The following is an 18,224-nucleotide window of genomic DNA, read 5'->3' on the forward strand; positions in this document are numbered from 1 at the left end:
CGCCACGGGCGGCGCGGGGGGTGGGGGGGCGGCACGGGGCTGCGTCATCAGCCGGCGCCGGACTACGTCAGCGGTGCGCGCTGGGCAGTGGGGCGTGAGGCCATGGCGGCTGTGGGGCGCCGCGGGGCGGGCGCCCCGTTCTTGTTCCTCCCTCCGCTCGGGGGTCCCGTTCCTGTTCCCCTCCCTCCGCTCCGGGGTCCCGTTCCCGTCCCTCCCTCCAGGCAGTGCTCAAGCTCCGCTGAGGTGAGCGGGTGGGTTGGGTTGGGTTGGGAAGGACCTCCGAGCTCATCTCGTTCCAGGCCCTGACAGAATTCCTCAGAGAACTGAGTAGCGTTACTGTTGTAGGTATTGAGAATCTGCCGTGCGAGCTGCAGAGGAACTTCCAGCTGATGCGGGAGCTGGATCAGAGAACGGAAGGTGCGTGAGGGCGGGCAGGGGCACAGGGAGCCGGCCTAAGGAGGGGCAGAGCCCCGTGGGGCCGGGCTTTGGGGGCCGTGGCTGTTCCTCCTCTCGGGCTGGGTGCTCTGCAGTGTTTGCTGCTGTCCTGGGAGCATACAGCTCACGTGGCAGGGCTTGGTTTTGTTTCCAGTTTAAATTCACAGCTCTGTGGTCACTCCACTCAGTGGCCACTTGGATGGCCTTCCTTCCATGTGTTTCTATATCTAAAAAATTCTGGATTCCTGTGTGCCTTGCAGGATGACTTTTTCCTTCCTTTTTGAAGCTTTTGTTGGTATCTGTCTGCACATTAATTATTTTAGTTTTGAATTATCAGAGCTGTGACTGCACAACAGTTAAAATGTTCTGTATGTGGGAAGAGAGGCTGAAACTTGTGAACACATGGGTTCAGTTCCTGATCTTAACTGTAAATTAACTTCTGAATTAGCTGTAGAACACTAGAGAAAGCAGAATCACACCACAGGTGCCAAAGAGTGAGCACCTCTAACTTAACTGGGTTTGTTTTTGAAAAGGAAAATGCATTGAGCAATTGAGGGGAGCGTAACAGCTGTCAGGAAGGGTGTCCTAAATGGAAATAGAAAACCAAAAATACCTTTTTTTTTCTTTTTTCCAGACAAGAAAGCAGAGATTGACAGCCTGGCAGCAGCCTACATCGAGTCTGTGAAGAACATGGTGCCTGAGGAGAGGGTGGAGCACCTGAGGAAGATCCAGAGTGCCTACAGCAAGTGCAAGGAGTACAGTGATGACAAAGTGCAGCTGGCCATGCAGACCTACGAGATGGTGAGCCATGGGAAATGGGCATCCTCTGCACTGCTGCCCGTGGAGGTGCTTCACAGTGTCAGCTTCCCCTCACTTTTTCTTCTTTTTGACTTTAATTTCTCACCAAAACAAATTATTATTCCTCAACCTTATGTTTCTCTCTGTTGCTATCCCCAAAAAGCTTTCTCCTTTGGCATCAGGTTTCTCTTTTGCTGAAGAATTAGTGAGTTTACCCCCCTTGGAGGTGGCTTTATCAGCAGTACTCGTCTGCTGTGTGATAATTCCAGCAAATTTGCCCCACTCCCTCCTCCCCAGCAGCTCTCTGCCACTGATAATTTATTAGGGGCACACTTAGTTGGAAGCAAGTTGGTTTTTTTAAGCCAGCTGCTGTGGAGGAACAGCAGGAATGCTGCTCTGTTGCCTTGGTTTATTGGACATCAAAATTTCCTCAGTGGACTTTGGGAGAAAACCCCATTTCTTAAGATGCAGCTTTCCACTTTTTTTTTTTCCTTCTGTCCCTTAGATAATTCTTCTCTCCACTTGTTTTACCCCCTGGGTGGAAGTTGAGTGAGGGGAATCCTTTTGACTGTACTGAGAGTTTGTTGTCCAGCTTGCAGAGATGCTTGGGGTTTTGCTACAGCTGCAGTAGGTGTTTGGCTGCCATCAAATACTGCAAAGAAAGGAAATTGTGTCCCAGGAATATCAATGCCCTGGATAACTAGTGAGCTCATTTAATGGCAAACTACTGCAGCAGCACAGTTTGGGGGTGGTGCCTTGAAATCCCTCTTCTGAAAGTCACTTTACTGCAGCCAGGGTAGTACCAGGTACTTAATTAATGTGTGTTGACTTGGTATTGAGGCTAGCCAGCTTCTGTATTTATTGTTAAATTTCTTGGATTCCCATGACAGTGGAGGACCAGGGAAAACTCTGTGCTCTTGACACATTTCAAGGACTGCGTGTGAATTTTGGAAATCACAGGGACAAACCCATTATTTTTAGTATCTGGGCTAGCCAGCCTCTGTATTTATTAAATTTCTTGGATTCACATGGCAGTGGAGGACCAGGGAAAACTCTGTGCTCTTGACACATTTCAAGGACTGCATGTGAATTTTGGAAATCACAGGGACAAACCCATTATTTTTAGTATTTCTCCTCTTGTTTTGTTCTGGAAATCATTCCTCTGAGTTGCTTTGACCCTCTGTTGCCTCTCTTCTCCTTCTTCCTGCTCATGGAGGGGTTGGACCCTTGTGCTTTGCCTCCTCGTTCCCTCTGTGCCATTTCCCTTTCCCCAGCCCGTGCCTCTCTCTGCAGCACCCCACTGCTCGTGCTGATAACAGCCAAGTTCAGCCCTTCCTGTTTCCCTCTGGGGCTCCTTTTGGCTGTTTGTGTGGCTCAGGTTGTGGTTTCCTCCTGGGGCAGGTGGATAAGCACATCCGCCGGCTGGACGCCGACCTGGCGCGCTTTGAGGCTGATCTCAAAGACAAACTGGAAGGCAGCGACTTTGAAACCCCTGGATCCAGAAGCCTGAAAAGTGGGTGAATTTTGCACAATTGGGAGCTTTTTCCAGCACTTAGAGTACCAAAGCAGGAAGGCTGAGATGTAAAATAGGCTGTTATTTCTGGAGGAAGGAAAGAAATGTGTTGTTCCGTTTGTTTTTAATGCTCTTACAGTGGGCAGGAGAGGAAGAGAAATGTTGTGCTGGGATCAAACTTACTCTCAGTTTTTCATCCTGAGGTTGTTACTGGTTCTAAGGAGGGTGCTGTGCCAAAACTGCACTGGTGTAACAGTCTTAGTTTTGGGAGAAATTAGGAATTAAAAGAAGATGCCAGTTTCTGTTGTATATCCTGAAATATTGTGTGATTACAGTGACATTTGAATGTGGATACAGCAGCACAGCTTTATGCCTTTGAACAATGAAATAAGGGGTAGGAGCAAGGAGGTGGAGATAAAAGTTATGTTAGTTATTGAGTAATCTATTAACTGTGTTTAAAAATACACTGAGATGGAAAAAAATACTTCATGTCTAATCAAGTGTGATGCTGTTTATGACCTGTGCTGACATACTGCAGTGCTTTATTGCCAAAACTGCAAACACAGGAGTTTGGTGCTCAGTTGTTATTAATTTGGTGGTTTTGTGGCTTAAAAATGCATTTCAGTCAGTGTGTTCAATTGCATATGATAAGGATTACTCAATTTCATATGCAGTAGGGATTTCAAGCCAGTAACTGCATCAAAAGAGCAGCTGGGGATGTTTCTGCCTCTCAGATATGCTGAAGTGAGGGGGGTGTTTTTCCTTTCTAGAGGGACGGAGTCAGAAAGACAAAAGAAGCTCTCGTGGTCGAGGCAGGAGAACATCTGAAGAAGATACACCAAAGAAAAAGAAGCTCAAAGGAGGGTAAGGCAGAGCCAGGCACAACTCCAGGGCCTTGGGCTTGACACTTCATGAATTTTCCACAGGCTCATATTACCCTATTTATGACTCATGTCCAGATGGTGAGCAGTGTTAAGAGTGTTCTGGTCTTACTCCATTTCATTAATGCCCTGCTTAGGACAGGCCAGCATTGTTAATTAACTCCTTGGTTGGCATGTGGAAGCTCAGCATGCTTGGAACACTCTGACTGGAAGGACAAGATCAGCCTCCCTGTTGCTGTTGGCAAGCTGGGAGAAAATAGCTTTGATTTTTGTCACAGAGGTATTTTTAACAGTTGCTTGTGGTCTTGATGGTAAAAGAAATGCACTTGGCCACAGAAACTGATTTTGTGCTGCTGTTGTAGAAATCTTGGAGAATTTTGGGGGGTTATTTTCAAAGGATTGTGTCCTAGGTAGCCTTGAATAATTGGTTTTGAGAGGCAATGAGGAAAGCATGTCCCCTCTCTGAGATGGGATTTATATTAAAGGGGCTCATTTTATTATGATATTTTCAGGTGGCAGGAAAGTAAAAGTAGTTTCTATGGACTGCTGCTGGCATGTCAGCACATCCCTGTCAGAGTAAGAGGGTTCACTCATGCCTGACAATGAGAAAAAAATCAATTGAAGCAGATTGGGGAAAAACCCCAAACAGGTTATTCTACTCACAGCCAGGAGTGATCTGTATGATAATTTGTTACTTTACTCATGACAGCCACAAATCCCTCTCTTTAATTCTTTCCAGTCATACTGTGTTTGATCTAACCTACCTTATGATTTTAATTACTGGGCTGTGGTAATGTAATGGTTTAGGAAAGATACTGTAAAACACTAAATTTTCCCAAGTAGAATTTGGATCCTGGAAACGCCAAATCCCAGAATGGTTTGGGTTTGTAGGGGCCTTAAAAACCATCCCATTCCAGCCCCTGCAGTGGGCAGGGACACGTTCCACTAGCCTGAGTTGTTCCAAGTCTGGCCATGAGCACTTCAGGAACAGCTTTTCCAGGCACCCTGTGCCAGGGCTTCCCTACCCTCACAGGGAAGAATTTCTTCCCAGTACCCCATCTAACCCTGCCCTGTGGCAGTGGGGAGCCATCCCTTGTAACACAGTGCTGTCTGCAGCTGAGAAGGGTTTTGTCCTGACTCTGTCCTTGCCCACAGGTCTGAGTTTGCTGACACCATCCTGTCAGTGCATCCCTCAGATGTCCTGGACATGCCAGTGGATCCCAACGAGCCCACCTACTGCCTGTGTCACCAGGTGTCCTATGGAGAGATGATTGGCTGTGACAACCCAGATGTAAGCACTTGAGAGAAGATTCATTTTCACAGCCTGTACAGTCCAAGGAGGGGGTCTTTGCTCAGTTAGCTCATACCAAATGGTGGGAGTGTTTGTGAGCTACTAAGAATCTCCTCTGTGGGTTTTTCCTTTCTCTCTTGCAGTGCTGATTCATTTTCATTTATTTCTTGCCTCCCAACCCTGTACAGTCCAAGGAGGGGGTCCTTGCTCAGTTAGCTCATACCAAATGGTGGGAGTGTTTGTGAGCTACTAAGAATCTCCTCTGTGGGTTTTTCCTTTCTCTCTTGCAGTGCCCAATCGAGTGGTTCCACTTTGCATGTGTGGACCTGACCACCAAACCAAAAGGGAAATGGTGAGTGTGACAGCATTCAGCTCTGGGGTTTTTGTCAGGCTGCAGTTTGCCTCAACAAGAATTCAAACCCTGTTGTGACCCTGACAAAGGAGCTTTGCTCCTCTCATCAGAGGGTTTGCATCCTCTGTGATTGGGGATTATTTTGAGGGTGGAAGACAGAAGACAAACCTTCTTGTTAAAATCCATTTCCACAGAAGTCTTAGGTACTGGTGGGAGCAAAACTGCCTGATAAACAGAGCAGGGTTTGACCTGAGGCTTGTGTGAACAGAGGGATATGTTTCATTTGAGGTTTGCTCTATTGTCACTGCTTGTGGCTGTGCTTAAAATAGACACAGGTACCTCTTTGTTTCACTTCTTGAGGCAAATTTTGAAGACTTCAAGTGTTTTACTATGTGCTTATCTTGGAAAGGATAGTGGGCTTCTTATTTTTATCTAATGTACTCTTTTAATCAAATTAACAAATTGCCTGTCAGAAACAGGCTTAATTTTGCACAAATGTTAAAAATGGTTCTCAGGCTCTGTGCTGTTAATTTCAGGAGCTAATTACTGCCTCTTTTTTTTCCTACAGGTTTTGTCCTCGTTGTGTTCAGGAAAGAAAGAAGAAGAAGTAAGGAGTAGAAGGGGGATACACCGCCGAGGCAAGAAGAATTTAATATATTCCTTCATTCATGTTGCAATATTACCTTTGATTATTTTTTTGTTAGTCTATCCTCCATCTTTTTCTGGTATGATATTTAATTATCCAGTGGCCAGTTGAAATTCCTGTTCTTTCCTATGACAGTGACTTTGGGAGGGAGTCCCAAATCCCTTTGCCACGGAGATTTTATTTATGTTAGTCTTGCACAATAATACTGAGGGAGGGTGTTGCCTTTTCTGGCTGTTTCCATTTCCCTGAAGATTCTTTAAGTACATCACTGTGAAGATGAAACCTGCAGTATTCTTGGAGAGAGAGAGAAGGTTGGATTTATTCACCAAATAAGATGACTTGTAGCTGTGATTGCCTGTGTGGCACATGGATAAATCAGGTTTTAGGGAAGGGCTCCATGAGGATGTTTGTTTGTTCCTATGATGCTGTGGCTCTGCTGTTGAAGCAGGGCATTCAGGAATGTTGGAACAGAACTTGTCTGTATTTTTAATGGCCACATTTGTGTGTTCTGGACTTCCCTAGCTGCCTTTCAGATGATGAATGTGAATCCTTGCATTAGCACAGTGTCAGTAGCAGCAGAAGAGAGAGAGGAAATCAGGAGCTGGGAAGAAAAAGTCTGTTTTTTCCTTCCTCTGAGACATGGAAGTTCAGGGAAGAGCAGAGATAAGTCTTGCCTTCATATCTGTCTCCTGCATCATGAGGCGTCCCTGCCTTCAGTGAAAGAGGTAGTGGGGAAAGGTGTTCCAGGTTTCCTGCCTGCTGGTGAAAGGAGAAAAAAAAACACCCCAAACTCATTAAGTTTGCTGGCTCTGGTCCCTGGTGGGTGTTGGTGGCACCTCTGTGGCAGCAGGGCTGTGTGCTGCTTTCCATACCAGTGTGCAGGAGCTCTTGGTACAGACTGCTGCAAGGGCATCAAGAAACTCCCAGATAAACTTTTCTTCTGCTGAAAAAACAGTACAGAAGGTAAAAACACTTCTACTCAGACTCTGGCACCTGTTGTCAAAAGAAAGAAGGCTTTTCCTGTTACACTGAGCCTCTTACTCATGTTTTGCAATGAAGGAAAGTAGAAAACAGCTCCTGCCACATCTCCTCCTCTCTGTGGGGCTTTGTGCCTGCTGCTGATGTAGAAGAAACCTCTCAGTTGTGAGGCAGCTTTTCCATGAACATTGATTTATGGCTGGAAAAAAGGATGCATTTCAGGAAAAAATCCCTGTCTTCAGGGTGCTGTCATTTCCAGTGTGATGTTGCAGGTGTCTTTACTTCATTGCATCACAGAGAGCTGAAGTTCCCACAGTTCTGTGCATGAAAATGCACATTTGTGATGCACATTTGTCATTGCTGCCTCAGAGTAGCACCTGGAAAGCAGGCAGGGAAATGAAAGCCAGAGTGCTGGATGGAAGGAGGAGGAACAGCAGCCACACAAACCTGAAGTACAGCCAGCCCTCTTCTTCTTCCTGCCTCTTCATGAGAGCAAATTCGAGATACCTCATGAGCCAGCCTGTAATCCAGTCCCCTGGTGCTGTCCCAGGGGTTGTTTTCCCCTCCCACCCAATGGTGTTGTAGGCAGCTTCTCTTCCTGATTTTCCTAAGCTTTGGTAGTACTGGTATTGCTGTGGATTAAGCATTTGATTTGAAACAATCTCAAAATTCCACTCTGGAGATCTTGCTGGAATGTGCCATGAGGGAAGAGAACAGCTCTGGGTGAGCCAGTGTGGAGCTGAATTGCCTCAGCTCTAAAATTCTGGTTAGGTAGGATAAAAACCCATATTTTTTATAGTACTTTTGGGGCTTCAAAGAGCGTTTTCCACTTGAACCAGCAAAGCAAAAAGGAAAACAAGCTCTGGAAGGTAGAGCCCTCAAAAGGAAGGATAATTTGTTAGGAATGTGAGTTACAACATTGTGTTCTTTACAACACCTGTGATGTGTAAAGCAGCTGAGATCTGATACCAGCAATAAACTCTCCCACTGGGAACATGCCAGTTCAGGGCTTGGATGGGCTCAGGAGCATCTCCTGCCCTCTTTTACACCTTGATGTAGAGAATTTTTACAACTCCTTGTAGACAGAAATACCAGCAGCCTTCGTTTTTGCTTACTAAAGGATTTAAATCTTCTGACTTTTGAATGTACAGTGTTAAACGTTTCCTGCAGAAGGGTGATCCCTAAAAGGAATACCCCACTAAACATTGCCCAAAAAAAAAACCCACAAAAGGGGGGGCCCAGCTTTACTTGCAGCTCATCCAAACCGGAGCTCCCGATTACCGAAACGACAACAACAACAACAAAAAATTAAGGAATGTAAAGTTTAAAAAAAAAATGTATATCTGTATTTTTGAATCTTGGAGATGTTGGATTATATTATAAATAAAGTATTTTTGGGAATAAATAAATGTGTGAGGGGGAAATTTGTGAGGGGGTGCTGTTGCAACCGCCGGCCGCCAGGGGGCGCTGCCGCCCGCGCGCGCTGAGCGCGTTCGCCAGCGCCCCCTGGCGGCTCGGAGTGAGGCGCGCTGCGCGTCCCCGACGCTTCTCGTCCACGGAGCTTCCTTGGAATCTCCCGTGTTACCGGGATAATCCCGGATTCCCCCGCGCTAACCCGCACTGCGAAGGCTGCGGTGCGCCGGGGGAGACGCCCTGAGGCGGTGCGCTTCCCCTCGGTGCCGCGCTCCCCTCACGGCTTTCACCATGGCGGCCGTGTGGCGCGGCGGGGCCGCCTGGCTGAGGCGCTGCCCAGGGAAGGTGCTGCAGCGCGGCGGGAGCCGGCAGCCCCCGGGCGTGCCTCGGGGCTTTGCCGGTTCCCGGGAGGTGGTGCCGACCTGCGAGCGGTACGCGGTGCGGCGGCTGCCCTTCGCCCGGCTGGCGGACGGCGATGTGGCCTTCTTCCAGCGCCTCATGCCCGGCAGGGTGGTCACCGGCGAGGAGGAGGTGAAGCCTTTCAACGTGGACTGGCTGAAGTCGGTGCGAGGTGAGCGAGCTGCGTGGTGAAACCTCCTTCCTGCCTCTGGTAATCACCCGAGCGGGGGGTTTGCCAGAGGAAAGCTTATCTTTATTTAGGGCGGATCACAGCTGTACAGGTCACAGAGTTGGAAGGGACCCATGAGGATTATCGAGTCCCGCTGCTGGCCCTGCACAGACACCCCGGCGATCCCACTCTGTGTCTGTTATCCAAATGCTCCTGGAGCTCTGGCAGCCCTGGGGCCGTGCCCATTCCCTGGGGAGCCTGGGCAGTGCCCGACCGCCCTCTGGAGGACAAACCTTTCCCGATATCCGCCCTAACCCTTTCCTGACACAGCTCCAGCTGTTCCCTCGGGTCCTGTCCCTGGTCACCAGAGAGCAGATGAGTGCCTCCCCATCCAAAATGAGTTTTTCTTCATAAAATTATTCCTTTAAGAATTACCTGATAGCTGGTAAACTTACAGGCTTCCTCAAAAATAAAAAAATCTAAACCCTCTAACTTTATTTTTTTTCCTGAGACAAGTTGATTCAGCTAACAGTTTTGATTGAACCTCAGAAAGGAATATGAAAGCTTTTGGAGTCTTTATTGCAGCCTTCCAGTACCTTAAAGGGGTTTATACGAAGGAGGGAGACTTTTTGTATGGGCCTGGAGTGGCAGGACAAAAGGGAATTGCTTCTCACTTGACACTGGTTACCAGAGAGCAGATGAGTGCCTCCCCATCCAAAATGAGTTTTTCTTAATAAAATTATTCCTTTAAGAATTACCTGATAGCTGGTAAACTTATAGGCTTCCTCAAAAAAAAAATCTAAACCCTCTAACTTAATAGTTAATTTTTTTCCTGAGACAAGTTGATTCAGCAGTTTTGATTGAACCTCAGAAAATAATATGAAAGCTTTTTGGAGTCTTTATTGCAGCCTTCCAGTACCTTAAAGGGGTTTATACGGAGGAGGGAGACTTTTTGTATGGGCCTGGAGTGGCAGGACAAAAGGGAATTGCTTCTCACTGCCAGAGGGCAGGGTTAGGTGGGATATTGAGAAGAAATTCTATGCTGTAAGGGTGGGGAGGCCCTGGCAGAAGCTGTGGCTGCCCCTGGATCCCTGGAAGTGTCCAAGGCCAGGCTGGACAGGGCTTGGAGCAACCTGGGACAGTGGAAGGTGTCCCTGCCCATGGAGGGGATGGACTTTTAGGGCCTTCCCAACCCAAATCATCCTGTGATTCTGTGATTCTAAAACAAGCATTGTGAATTCTCTGTTGCTTCCGTCAAAGATTTTATGACAATTTAAACCATTTCCCATTGCCCCCAGTGGCACCCAAGTCTCCTGTACATGCAAAGTTTTTTGCAGGGCTTAAAGGAAAAGGCTGCTGTTGAAATGTTTGTTGTCAAAGTGGTTTAAATGCCTAACAGTGGAGGCAGCATTGTCATTTCCCACCTCATGTTTTCCCACCTGTTTCTTTCTGACCCCTGCAGAGCCACAGCTTGCCTTGAGAGTCCCTTGCTTTCATTGCAGGCTGCAGCCAGCTGGTGTTGAAGCCCCAGACAACAGCAGAGGTGTCCCAGGTTCTCAGGTAACACACACCTTTTCTGCTGGGCTTGGTGCTGAGGAGGAAGGGTTGGAGGGAACTTGGGTTGAAGGGAACTTGTAGGTGTTCAGACACCAATTCCTTAAGCACTGGAGTTGCTGAGGAAGTTTTCTTCATGACTTTTCTGTTCTGATAAATGGCTAAAATTAGGCATTGTACAGGTGCTCAGAAAAGAGAAGTTTTGTGAAAGATTCAGGAGGGTCTGTGTGAAAAGCTGAAGAAGGTTAGGGCAGAAGGAGGCAGCTGGAGAGTCTGTTTTATCCACACTGGTGTGAGCCCAGCTCTGGTTGGACGGTGCTGTGCCAGATCCCTGTTTGGCTGAGGAGCTGAGAGCTGCAGGAACGTGCTGCTGGCTCTGTTCTAACAGGGATGCAGAGCACAGGAAGGGCAGGCAGGGCTCTGAAGGAGCTGTGGGGCTCTGTGCCATCCCGTGTGCAGCAGCTGCTGTGAGCTCAGAGGGATGTGGTGGGTGGTGCTTGGCAGGGATGTGGCAGGTGGAGCAGCTGAGGCACAGGTACAGGTTTTGTTGCCTACAGGGCAGTAATTTCTTGGGAGGAGGAGGGCAGTGATGTCTGAAATCATTGCCAGAGGCTGGCTGTCAGAGCCCACTGGGGAGCCCAAGCTGTTAGCACAGGCTGCTGCAGAAACAGCTTCTGTAGAAGCATAAGCAGTGCTTTCCAGGCAGATGTTTGTGCCAGATGTGTAGATACACTCGGGGCTAGCCCCAAGTGCTGGTTCTTTGCTCAGCCCTGGGCTGAGTTTAAACAGGAGTTGCTCTTTCTCACTTTGCCATTGAAACTGTCTCCTTCTGTCAATTTAATCTTTCTGTGAAATGCTGCTTAATTTTAAGGAGCACTGTCACAACAGTTGACATTCATGTGGAGGTGACACTTCTCTGACAGACTGATTGTGGCTTTTAAATGCATAAAAATTCAGAAACCTTTTTCCTTCCAGGTACTGCCATGAGAGGAACCTGGCAGTGAACCCTCAGGGGGGGAACACGGGCCTCGTTGGCGGCAGCGTTCCTGTCTTTGATGAGATCATTCTCTCCACGGCTCTCATGAACCAGATCATCAGCTTTGACAAGGTGTCTGGTAAATATTCCAGGGATGTGAAGCACAGGAATGAGCCCCAGGCTACAAAACAGGCATTTTCCTGGGAGCAGATAGCAGCAGGATCAGCAGGGTTCAGCCCAGCAGCTTCATAAGGAGGTTTGTTTGGATTTGGGGGGTTAGGGGTCGGGATGGTGTGAGTATCTCTGTTCAGAGAGGGAGGACAACAGGCAGAGACACACTTAATGTGACTCTGTTTTGCCAGTCCAGAGTTGTGAGTGACGAGATGTTAAGGCAATAGCAAAGCCAGAGGCAGAGACACACTTAATGTGACTCTGTTTTGCCAGTCCAGAGTTGTGAGAGATGAGATATTAAGGCAATAGCTCCCTGAGGCTTGAGGGGTGGGGGGCAGTTCCCTGGAGCTTGCACAGACTTGTGCATTTACACTGAATCCCAAGAAGTTTTGAAGAAAGTGGTGGTTGTATCTGCTCATGCTGCTCCTGCTTCTTGAGGCGGCACCTTCTTCTCGGCCACCAGCTTGCAGCATGGCTTTTGTGTTCCAGGAATCCTTGTGTGCCAAGCAGGCTGTGTGTTGGAGAGGCTGAGTGAGTACTTGGAGGAGCAGGGCTTCATCATGCCACTCGACCTGGGAGCCAAAGGCAGCTGTCACATCGGGGGGAACGTGGCCACCAATGCCGGGGGCTTGCGGCTCTTGAGATACGGCTCTCTGCGAGGGACCGTGCTGGGCCTGGAAGTGGTAAGGCGAGTACCTGGCAGCTCCCTTCTCTGCTTAATCCTCTGCTGCTTACTGCTTCCTGCTCTTCTAACTGTCCAGCACACTGCCAAGCTCCTCTGCAGGCTTCCACTCGTATCTTTTCCTTGTTGGGCTCTTTTGAGAAGGGTCAGCACATGTATTCATGCTTGTAGTGTGTTACTGCTGCTGCAGTTTCCAGCTTCCTGACTGACAGAGGTGGTGTTAGGTGTTTTTTTAATCTAAAGAAGGTAGGGAGAGGTTGGGGCATCCCAGGTTATCTGCATGCAGTTGGTTCCTCTGAGCAGTGGGTCTCTGGAACACTGCTAAACCCATCCTGCATCACTCTCTTCTAGTGGCTGCTCACTCAGATTTTAATAGAATCACAGGTTTGTGTTGGACAGAACTTTGAAGATTATCTTTGGGTTTAAAGCCCACCCCATAACAGAGCTGTCTGCTTTGGGTTCATTTGGCTGCTGGCTGTGTCCTGGAGTCTCTGCTGTTCCTCAGCTGCTCCTGTCCTACAGGCAAGTGCCTTGGGATGTAAAAGCTGGATTAGGAGTTCTGAAAGTTTTCATGGCTGGGGACAAAATTTGGGCAGGGAACAAAAGCATGGCTTTGTTTTACTCTATAGACTTAGAAAGGAGAGCATTTTTCTGTGGTCAGTTTGGCTCTAATGTCAAAATAGCCTTTAATAACCTGTCTTGGAGATACTCAGCCTTAATTTGAGGCTCAAGTGGCAGAGGGTTTACTTCTTCTGCTTAACTGTTCACTGTTTCAAGTAGCTTTCCTTGTTTCTGCTGGATAGTGGGAGCTAGGGCTGCAGGGAATGTCTGGTCTTCTCCACCATTGGTAAGAAAAGCAGAGCAAAGTGGATCTCCTGTTATTGCTTGTCCTGATTGAAGGAGAGAAGTAGGAGGGAAATACCTACTCTGTCCTACTCAGGTAGAATGTAGAGGGGGGAAGAGCTGGGAATGGAGGAGCAGTGTGGGAATGGGCTGCAGCTGTGTCCCGTGCTCAAGGTGAGTGACAGTCCCCATCAGCTTGGTGACAGGCAAGGTCATGGCAGCAGATTCCTGCCCAGGTGCTGTGACTGGGCCCCTGTTCCCACAGGTGCTGGCTGATGGCTCAGCTCTGGACTGTCTGACCTCTCTGCGCAAAGATAACACGGGCTATGACCTGAAGCAGCTCTTCATCGGATCCGAGGGGACCCTGGGAGTTATCACTGCTGTCTCCATACTCTGTCCTCAGAAGCCTAAGGCTGTCAATGTGGCATTCCTAGGTAGAGGCTGATATTAATGGTTTCACACCTGAATTCAAAGGCTGGGAGTAGGGATAGAGAGGAGAAAGCACTGTTCAGCCTGCTGAGCTGGATTGCCAGCATCAACTGGTTTCTTGGAAATAGTGTAGGGCTCTGTGCTAAAATACCTGTGCAGATGTTTAATATCTGTTGAATTATCTGCAAGGGCAGGTTGTTCTGTAAGGACAGTGGAGCCAGGAGCTTAGCAGGGTGAGGAGGCAGGCAGGACAGTCCCCACTCTGGTGAGGGGGGCCCTGGTCTGACAGGCTCAAGAGATGAGCAGGGCAAGACTGACAGTAGGCAGAGGCAGCTGCCTTCCAGGGGTCAGGTGAGAGACCAGGTGATGAAGCAAGGCTGAGAAATCCCATCTGCTGGTCAGGTTCTGGATCAGCAGAGCATATGGCCAGGCTGCTTAAAAGCTGCTTCTGGGTGTCCTCAGCAGGTCCAGAGTGGTTTCTGGGGAACCTTCACTGAGATTTTTTTACTTCTTAGAAACCTCCAGAGGGTTTGGGGTGGTGTCTGTTTTTTGATCCTGATTCCTCTCTGTTCTGTCTGAAGGGTGTCAGAGTTTTGCCAAGGTTCTGGAAACATTCACAACCTGCAGAGCCATGCTGGGTGAGATCCTGTCTGCCTACGAGTTCATGGATGAGAAATGCATGGAATTGGTTGAGACACATCTCAAGCTGTCCAGCCCAGTGGCAGGTACCAGTGATATTCACACTGTAGAAGGGGGCACTGTACTGCTTGGGGATTTTTAGACTACTTCTAAATGCTTCTAAAAAGTGATTAATTTTAAAAAGTTGACTCACTGACTTTTAAAAGTTTGGTGATTGTGTGGGCACCCCTCATAATTTTTGTATCCGGTATATCCACTCCAAATACCTTTTATCTTTAAAGATGAGACTTTCTTTACTTGTATTTGTCCTCACAAAATTGCTAGCTTTCTGGGAAGTGTTTGCTTAATAAAAGATCTGGCATATCAATGAAGTGCCCTATAGACAAAAGACGGCCCTCTCTGGCACCAGAGAGTCTGGGCACATATAGCACGTGGGGAAAGCTCCAAAACCTGCCCTGAATTCCTCTGTTTTGCCCCAGGACATGTACTTACTTTGTTTATCCTCATTCTCAGACAGCCCTTTTTATGTTTTGATTGAAACTTCGGGCTCCAACTCAACTCACGATGAAGAAAAATTGACCAACTTCCTAGAACGGGCCATGGCTTCTGGTTTGGTCACTGATGGAACTGTGGCAACGGACGATAAGAAAATAAAGGCAAGTCAGTGTTCCCTCTCCCACAAATCTCTTTGACATGGATTTCTGTTTTATATAGGGCAGTGTTCAGCCTCAGGTTTGGTGCATGCACAGATCCCAAGAGCTGCCTGGGTGATATGGATTTCTGTGGTCCTTGATTGCTCAGGTGCTGTGGAGCCTGCGGGAGAGAATCACCGAGGCCCTCACTCACGAGGGTTACGTGTACAAATATGACATCTCCCTGCCCGTGGAAAAGCTCTATGACCTTGTGACTGACATGAGGGCTCGGCTGGGCCACAGTGCCAAAAGTGTGGTGGGCTATGGCCACTTGGGTAAGTAAGGGTGAAAAACGCCAATTGCTTGTTTTTAAGTTTTAAAAGTTTAATAGGAATAAAACTGTTATAAAAATAGCAGTATAATTAGAGTAATAAAAAGTTGAACAATTGAGATTAGGATAATATGAGAAAATAAAAACAAAGAGTTAGGGACAGTCTGAGTACCTCTTTGTGAGCAAAATAAGCTCGAAAAAGGACACATGTTAATAGAGGATTAACCCTTAAAAACAACAGCCTGTTGCATATTCATACACCTCATACATGATGCATAAATTCCATTCAAACAAAGGATTCTGTCTGGTCAGCATCAACTTCTTCCAGGTAGGAAGAAGTTAGTTTCTTTTGATAATGGGGCAATAAATTCTCTTTCTCTAAAAGATTTAAGTGTCCTGTGGCTGCTGTCTTGTGCAAGTACCTCATTCCTTTCTTTTAAAAAATATCCCACATACATAGTTTCTATTTTAACATTATGTTATATCCTAAAACTATATTTAACACACTACTTGAGAAAATTAATACAGAATCACTTTCTAACATAACACATATAATATTAATTTTAATATTTGCAAAAAAAATCATAAAATATGCTTTTTTTTATGGTGGGAGTGCTGGGAAAGGAGGTGATAGTCCTTCTGTGCTGCGGGTGAGAGGCTTAAATTGAGGGCTGTGGACGAGGAGAGTGCATCAGGATGTTGGTGTTTGAATTTCACTGCTTTCAGACTGTTTTCAGTATACTGATGGCAGGTTACTGGCCAGTGAGCCATGGAACTGGTCATCTGTATCTTCTTGCTGTGTACTTTCTATTTAAATATGTAATTTGTTCTGTTGGACCATTAATTTGGTTGATGAACTTAGACATATTTGGCAGATAACCACTTTCTTGTCCAAAGTGATTAATCCTACTGGAAATCAGTTTTTTGTGAGCCATTAACCCTCCAACAGAGAGTGGTAATGGTAAACGCACAGAAAGGCTGATAGATTTGTCAGCATGCTGGGAAACTAATCTGATTTTACAAGCAGGTAAACTGGTCCTTTAGGAGACCTGTTCTGTTACAAAAAACCATGGAACACTGTTGAGCACACTTGATTAGGGATCATTTGAAAGACACGTTGCATAACAAAGGCTTCCTGTTGGTAACTCTTTGAGGACTGAGCTGTGTGCAGTGAGGGTTTGCTAGGATGCAGGAGGAGGATGAGTAAGTTGTATTTTCCTTTGTGTGTTTTGTCTTTTGGAGTAGCAACTCTGTGCCTAATCAAATACTGTCACACACAGTGGCATAAGAAGAAATTGTTCTTCTTTCTTTGTTTCTGTTGACACAGTGCCAATGCACATTTAGAGCATTGCACAAACATAATAGGGAGAGAAAAAGTGATGAAGGGCCATGTTAGAATCTAATGATCATTATGAAATGCCTTTGAGCAAGTCTTTGTCATTGCGTCACGGTGGTGGCACAAACATTAAAGCAGCACAGTGGGAATTTGAAAATCACAAAAGTTGGAGTGTGAAAGCAGCTTAACTCAGATCCTTTCCTCAAATATTGCACTTGGAGCATATTTAAATTATTTGTGCACGGAGAAGCTGATGTTTGTAGGACAGTGAGCTTGTCCTTTTTGCACAGTTTGCAGACTAACAAAGCCCTGTTGTTTGAGAATGTGGAGAAGCCAGGAATGAGTATCCATTGACCCACCTGTGCAATGTTTTCTTCCAGGAGATGGGAACTTGCACTTGAACATCACGGCCGAGTCCTACAGCCACTCCCTGCTGGATGCCATTGAGCCCTTCGTGTACGAGTGGACTGCGAGGTGCAGTGGCAGCATCAGTGCAGAGCACGGGCTGGGCTTCAAGAAGAGGCAGTTCATTCAGTACAGCAAACCACGCCAGGCTGTGGTGCTCATGCAGCAGTTCAAAGCCATGCTGGACCCCAAAGGGATCCTCAACCCCTACAAGACTCTGCCCTCGGCTCCCTAGGGGAGCACATGCTGAGGAGCTCCAGCTCTGTACCTGCACTTGGATCATAGGCACACTGGATCAGCAAGCACGTGGAGTGCTCCATGTTTGATTTTGTTAGTGGCATAGAACAAGTAAAGGAATGATGTTGCTATTTTTGGGGGTGCCTGCTCTTGCTGAAGAACACATGCTGGGTTTCCTGCTTAGTCTGAACATTGAAACCAAGCACAGAGATACTGTGTGTGTATGAGTATTCCAACTCTCTCCCTGCTTGGGTTTGCTCTTGATTTATCAGTAACAGCAGCCAAAGGAGTCATTTTCTTACTTGGGCTGTGCAGGTAAAGCATCAGAGACACAGGAGAACCTGTGGATGTAACTCTTCCAAGTGAAGGTGTTGCTTTTCCTGTCTTGGTTTGAAAAGACAGGTGTCTGCTAGGGAAGGAGCCTCCTGTGAAAAGGAAGTGTTTCTTCATAGAGCATATAATCAATTACTGCACCAGGCTTCCTGGAGAGGTGCTTGGTGCCCCAGACTGTCAGTGTTTAAGAGGCATTTGGGCAGTGGTGTAACTTTAGGGCAGCCTGAACAAGTCAAAGCAGTTGGACCGGATGATTGTCATAGGTCCCCTTCCAGCTGAACTGTTCTATTCTAACATGAAGGGTTTTATTTGTTTTAGGGTTTGGTTTTATGTGCTACAGTCTGTTCTGTCATTTATGGTTTGTTGTACAAAACCACATTGTCACCTTTCTGCTACAGAGGGCAGTGAATCATTCATCTTCTGGCCTGCTTGGCGTTTGTTAGTCATATCCGTATTTACTGACACGTGTCACTCACAGCCTGGGCTCTCGTATCCAAGTGAAGCAGGTGGTGATGACAAAGAGCCAGGGAATTTTCCAAAGGTAAATAGTGTCTCTAAGCTGATAACCTTTTACAACAAAAGGATGTTTTTTGTCAACATGGGCAGAGCAGTGGATGTCAGCAAAGCCATTGATACTCTTCCCCACAATCTTCTCCAGGCTGGACAGGGATTTGAGTGGCCTGGCCTAATGGAAGGTGTCCCCAGCCCATGGCAGGGGTTTGGAACAAGGTGAGCTTCCAACCTAAACCATCCTGTGATTCTGTGATTCTCCTGGACTGCC

General features: G+C 47.1%; 2 protein-coding genes across 5 annotated transcripts in view; both read left to right on the plus strand.

The window, feature by feature from the left end:
• ING5 (inhibitor of growth family member 5) overlaps positions 1–8,299 on the plus strand; it is an 8,972-nt gene extending 673 nt beyond the window's left edge. The window contains exons 1-8 of one of the 2 annotated variants that reach the window (XM_039727893.1): positions 54–243; positions 346–417; positions 1,070–1,236; positions 2,635–2,746; positions 3,517–3,610; positions 4,783–4,918; positions 5,209–5,270; positions 5,839–8,299. In XM_039727893.1, the coding sequence (XP_039583827.1) occupies positions 390–417; positions 1,070–1,236; positions 2,635–2,746; positions 3,517–3,610; positions 4,783–4,918; positions 5,209–5,270; positions 5,839–5,881 (642 nt within the window). In that variant the 5' untranslated portion in view covers positions 54–243; positions 346–389 and the 3' untranslated portion in view covers positions 5,882–8,299. Of the gene's footprint in view, positions 1–53; positions 244–345; positions 418–1,069; positions 1,237–2,634; positions 2,747–3,516; positions 3,611–4,782; positions 4,919–5,208; positions 5,271–5,838 lie in introns of those variants that run through there. The other variant, XM_039727892.1, reaches the window with a different exon arrangement.
• Positions 8,300–8,408: 109 nt separating this feature from the next.
• On the plus strand, positions 8,409–17,328 carry D2HGDH (D-2-hydroxyglutarate dehydrogenase). Of its 3 annotated transcripts, none has more exons than XM_039728028.1 (9): positions 8,409–8,878; positions 10,378–10,435; positions 11,405–11,544; positions 12,066–12,259; positions 13,367–13,535; positions 14,112–14,255; positions 14,683–14,825; positions 14,971–15,136; positions 16,849–17,328. In XM_039728028.1, exons 1-9 carry the CDS (start codon positions 8,599–8,601, stop codon positions 17,106–17,108), a joined length of 1,554 nt encoding a protein of 517 aa, XP_039583962.1. In that variant the 5' UTR covers positions 8,409–8,598; the 3' UTR covers positions 17,109–17,328. The 3 variants fall into 3 exon arrangements, with proteins under 3 accessions (XP_039583962.1, XP_039583963.1, XP_039583964.1); XM_039728029.1 differs by having other exon boundaries at positions 8,739–8,878; positions 10,338–10,435; XM_039728030.1 differs by lacking the exons at positions 8,409–8,878; positions 10,378–10,435 and having other exon boundaries at positions 11,534–11,661.
• The last annotated feature ends 896 nt before the right edge of the window (positions 17,329–18,224 follow it).

The sequence above is a fragment of the Passer montanus genome, unplaced genomic scaffold (genome assembly GCF_014805655.1).
Source record: "Passer montanus isolate IOZ18808 unplaced genomic scaffold, ASM1480565v1 scaffold63, whole genome shotgun sequence".
Lineage (NCBI taxonomy): Eukaryota > Metazoa > Chordata > Aves > Passeriformes > Passeridae > Passer > Passer montanus.

Excerpts from the sequence above, each read along its gene's own strand:
- D2HGDH (XM_039728028.1), top strand. The coding sequence starts at position 8,599 with ATGGCGGCCGTGTGGCGCGGCGGGGCCGCCTGGCTGAGGCGCTGCCCA. Across the intron at positions 10,436-11,404 it reads GAGGTGTCCCAGGTTCTCAG|GTACTGCCATGAGAGGAACC; the intron begins GTAACACACACC and ends TTTTCCTTCCAG. Across the intron at positions 12,260-13,366 it reads CCGTGCTGGGCCTGGAAGTG|GTGCTGGCTGATGGCTCAGC; the intron begins GTAAGGCGAGTA and ends CTGTTCCCACAG.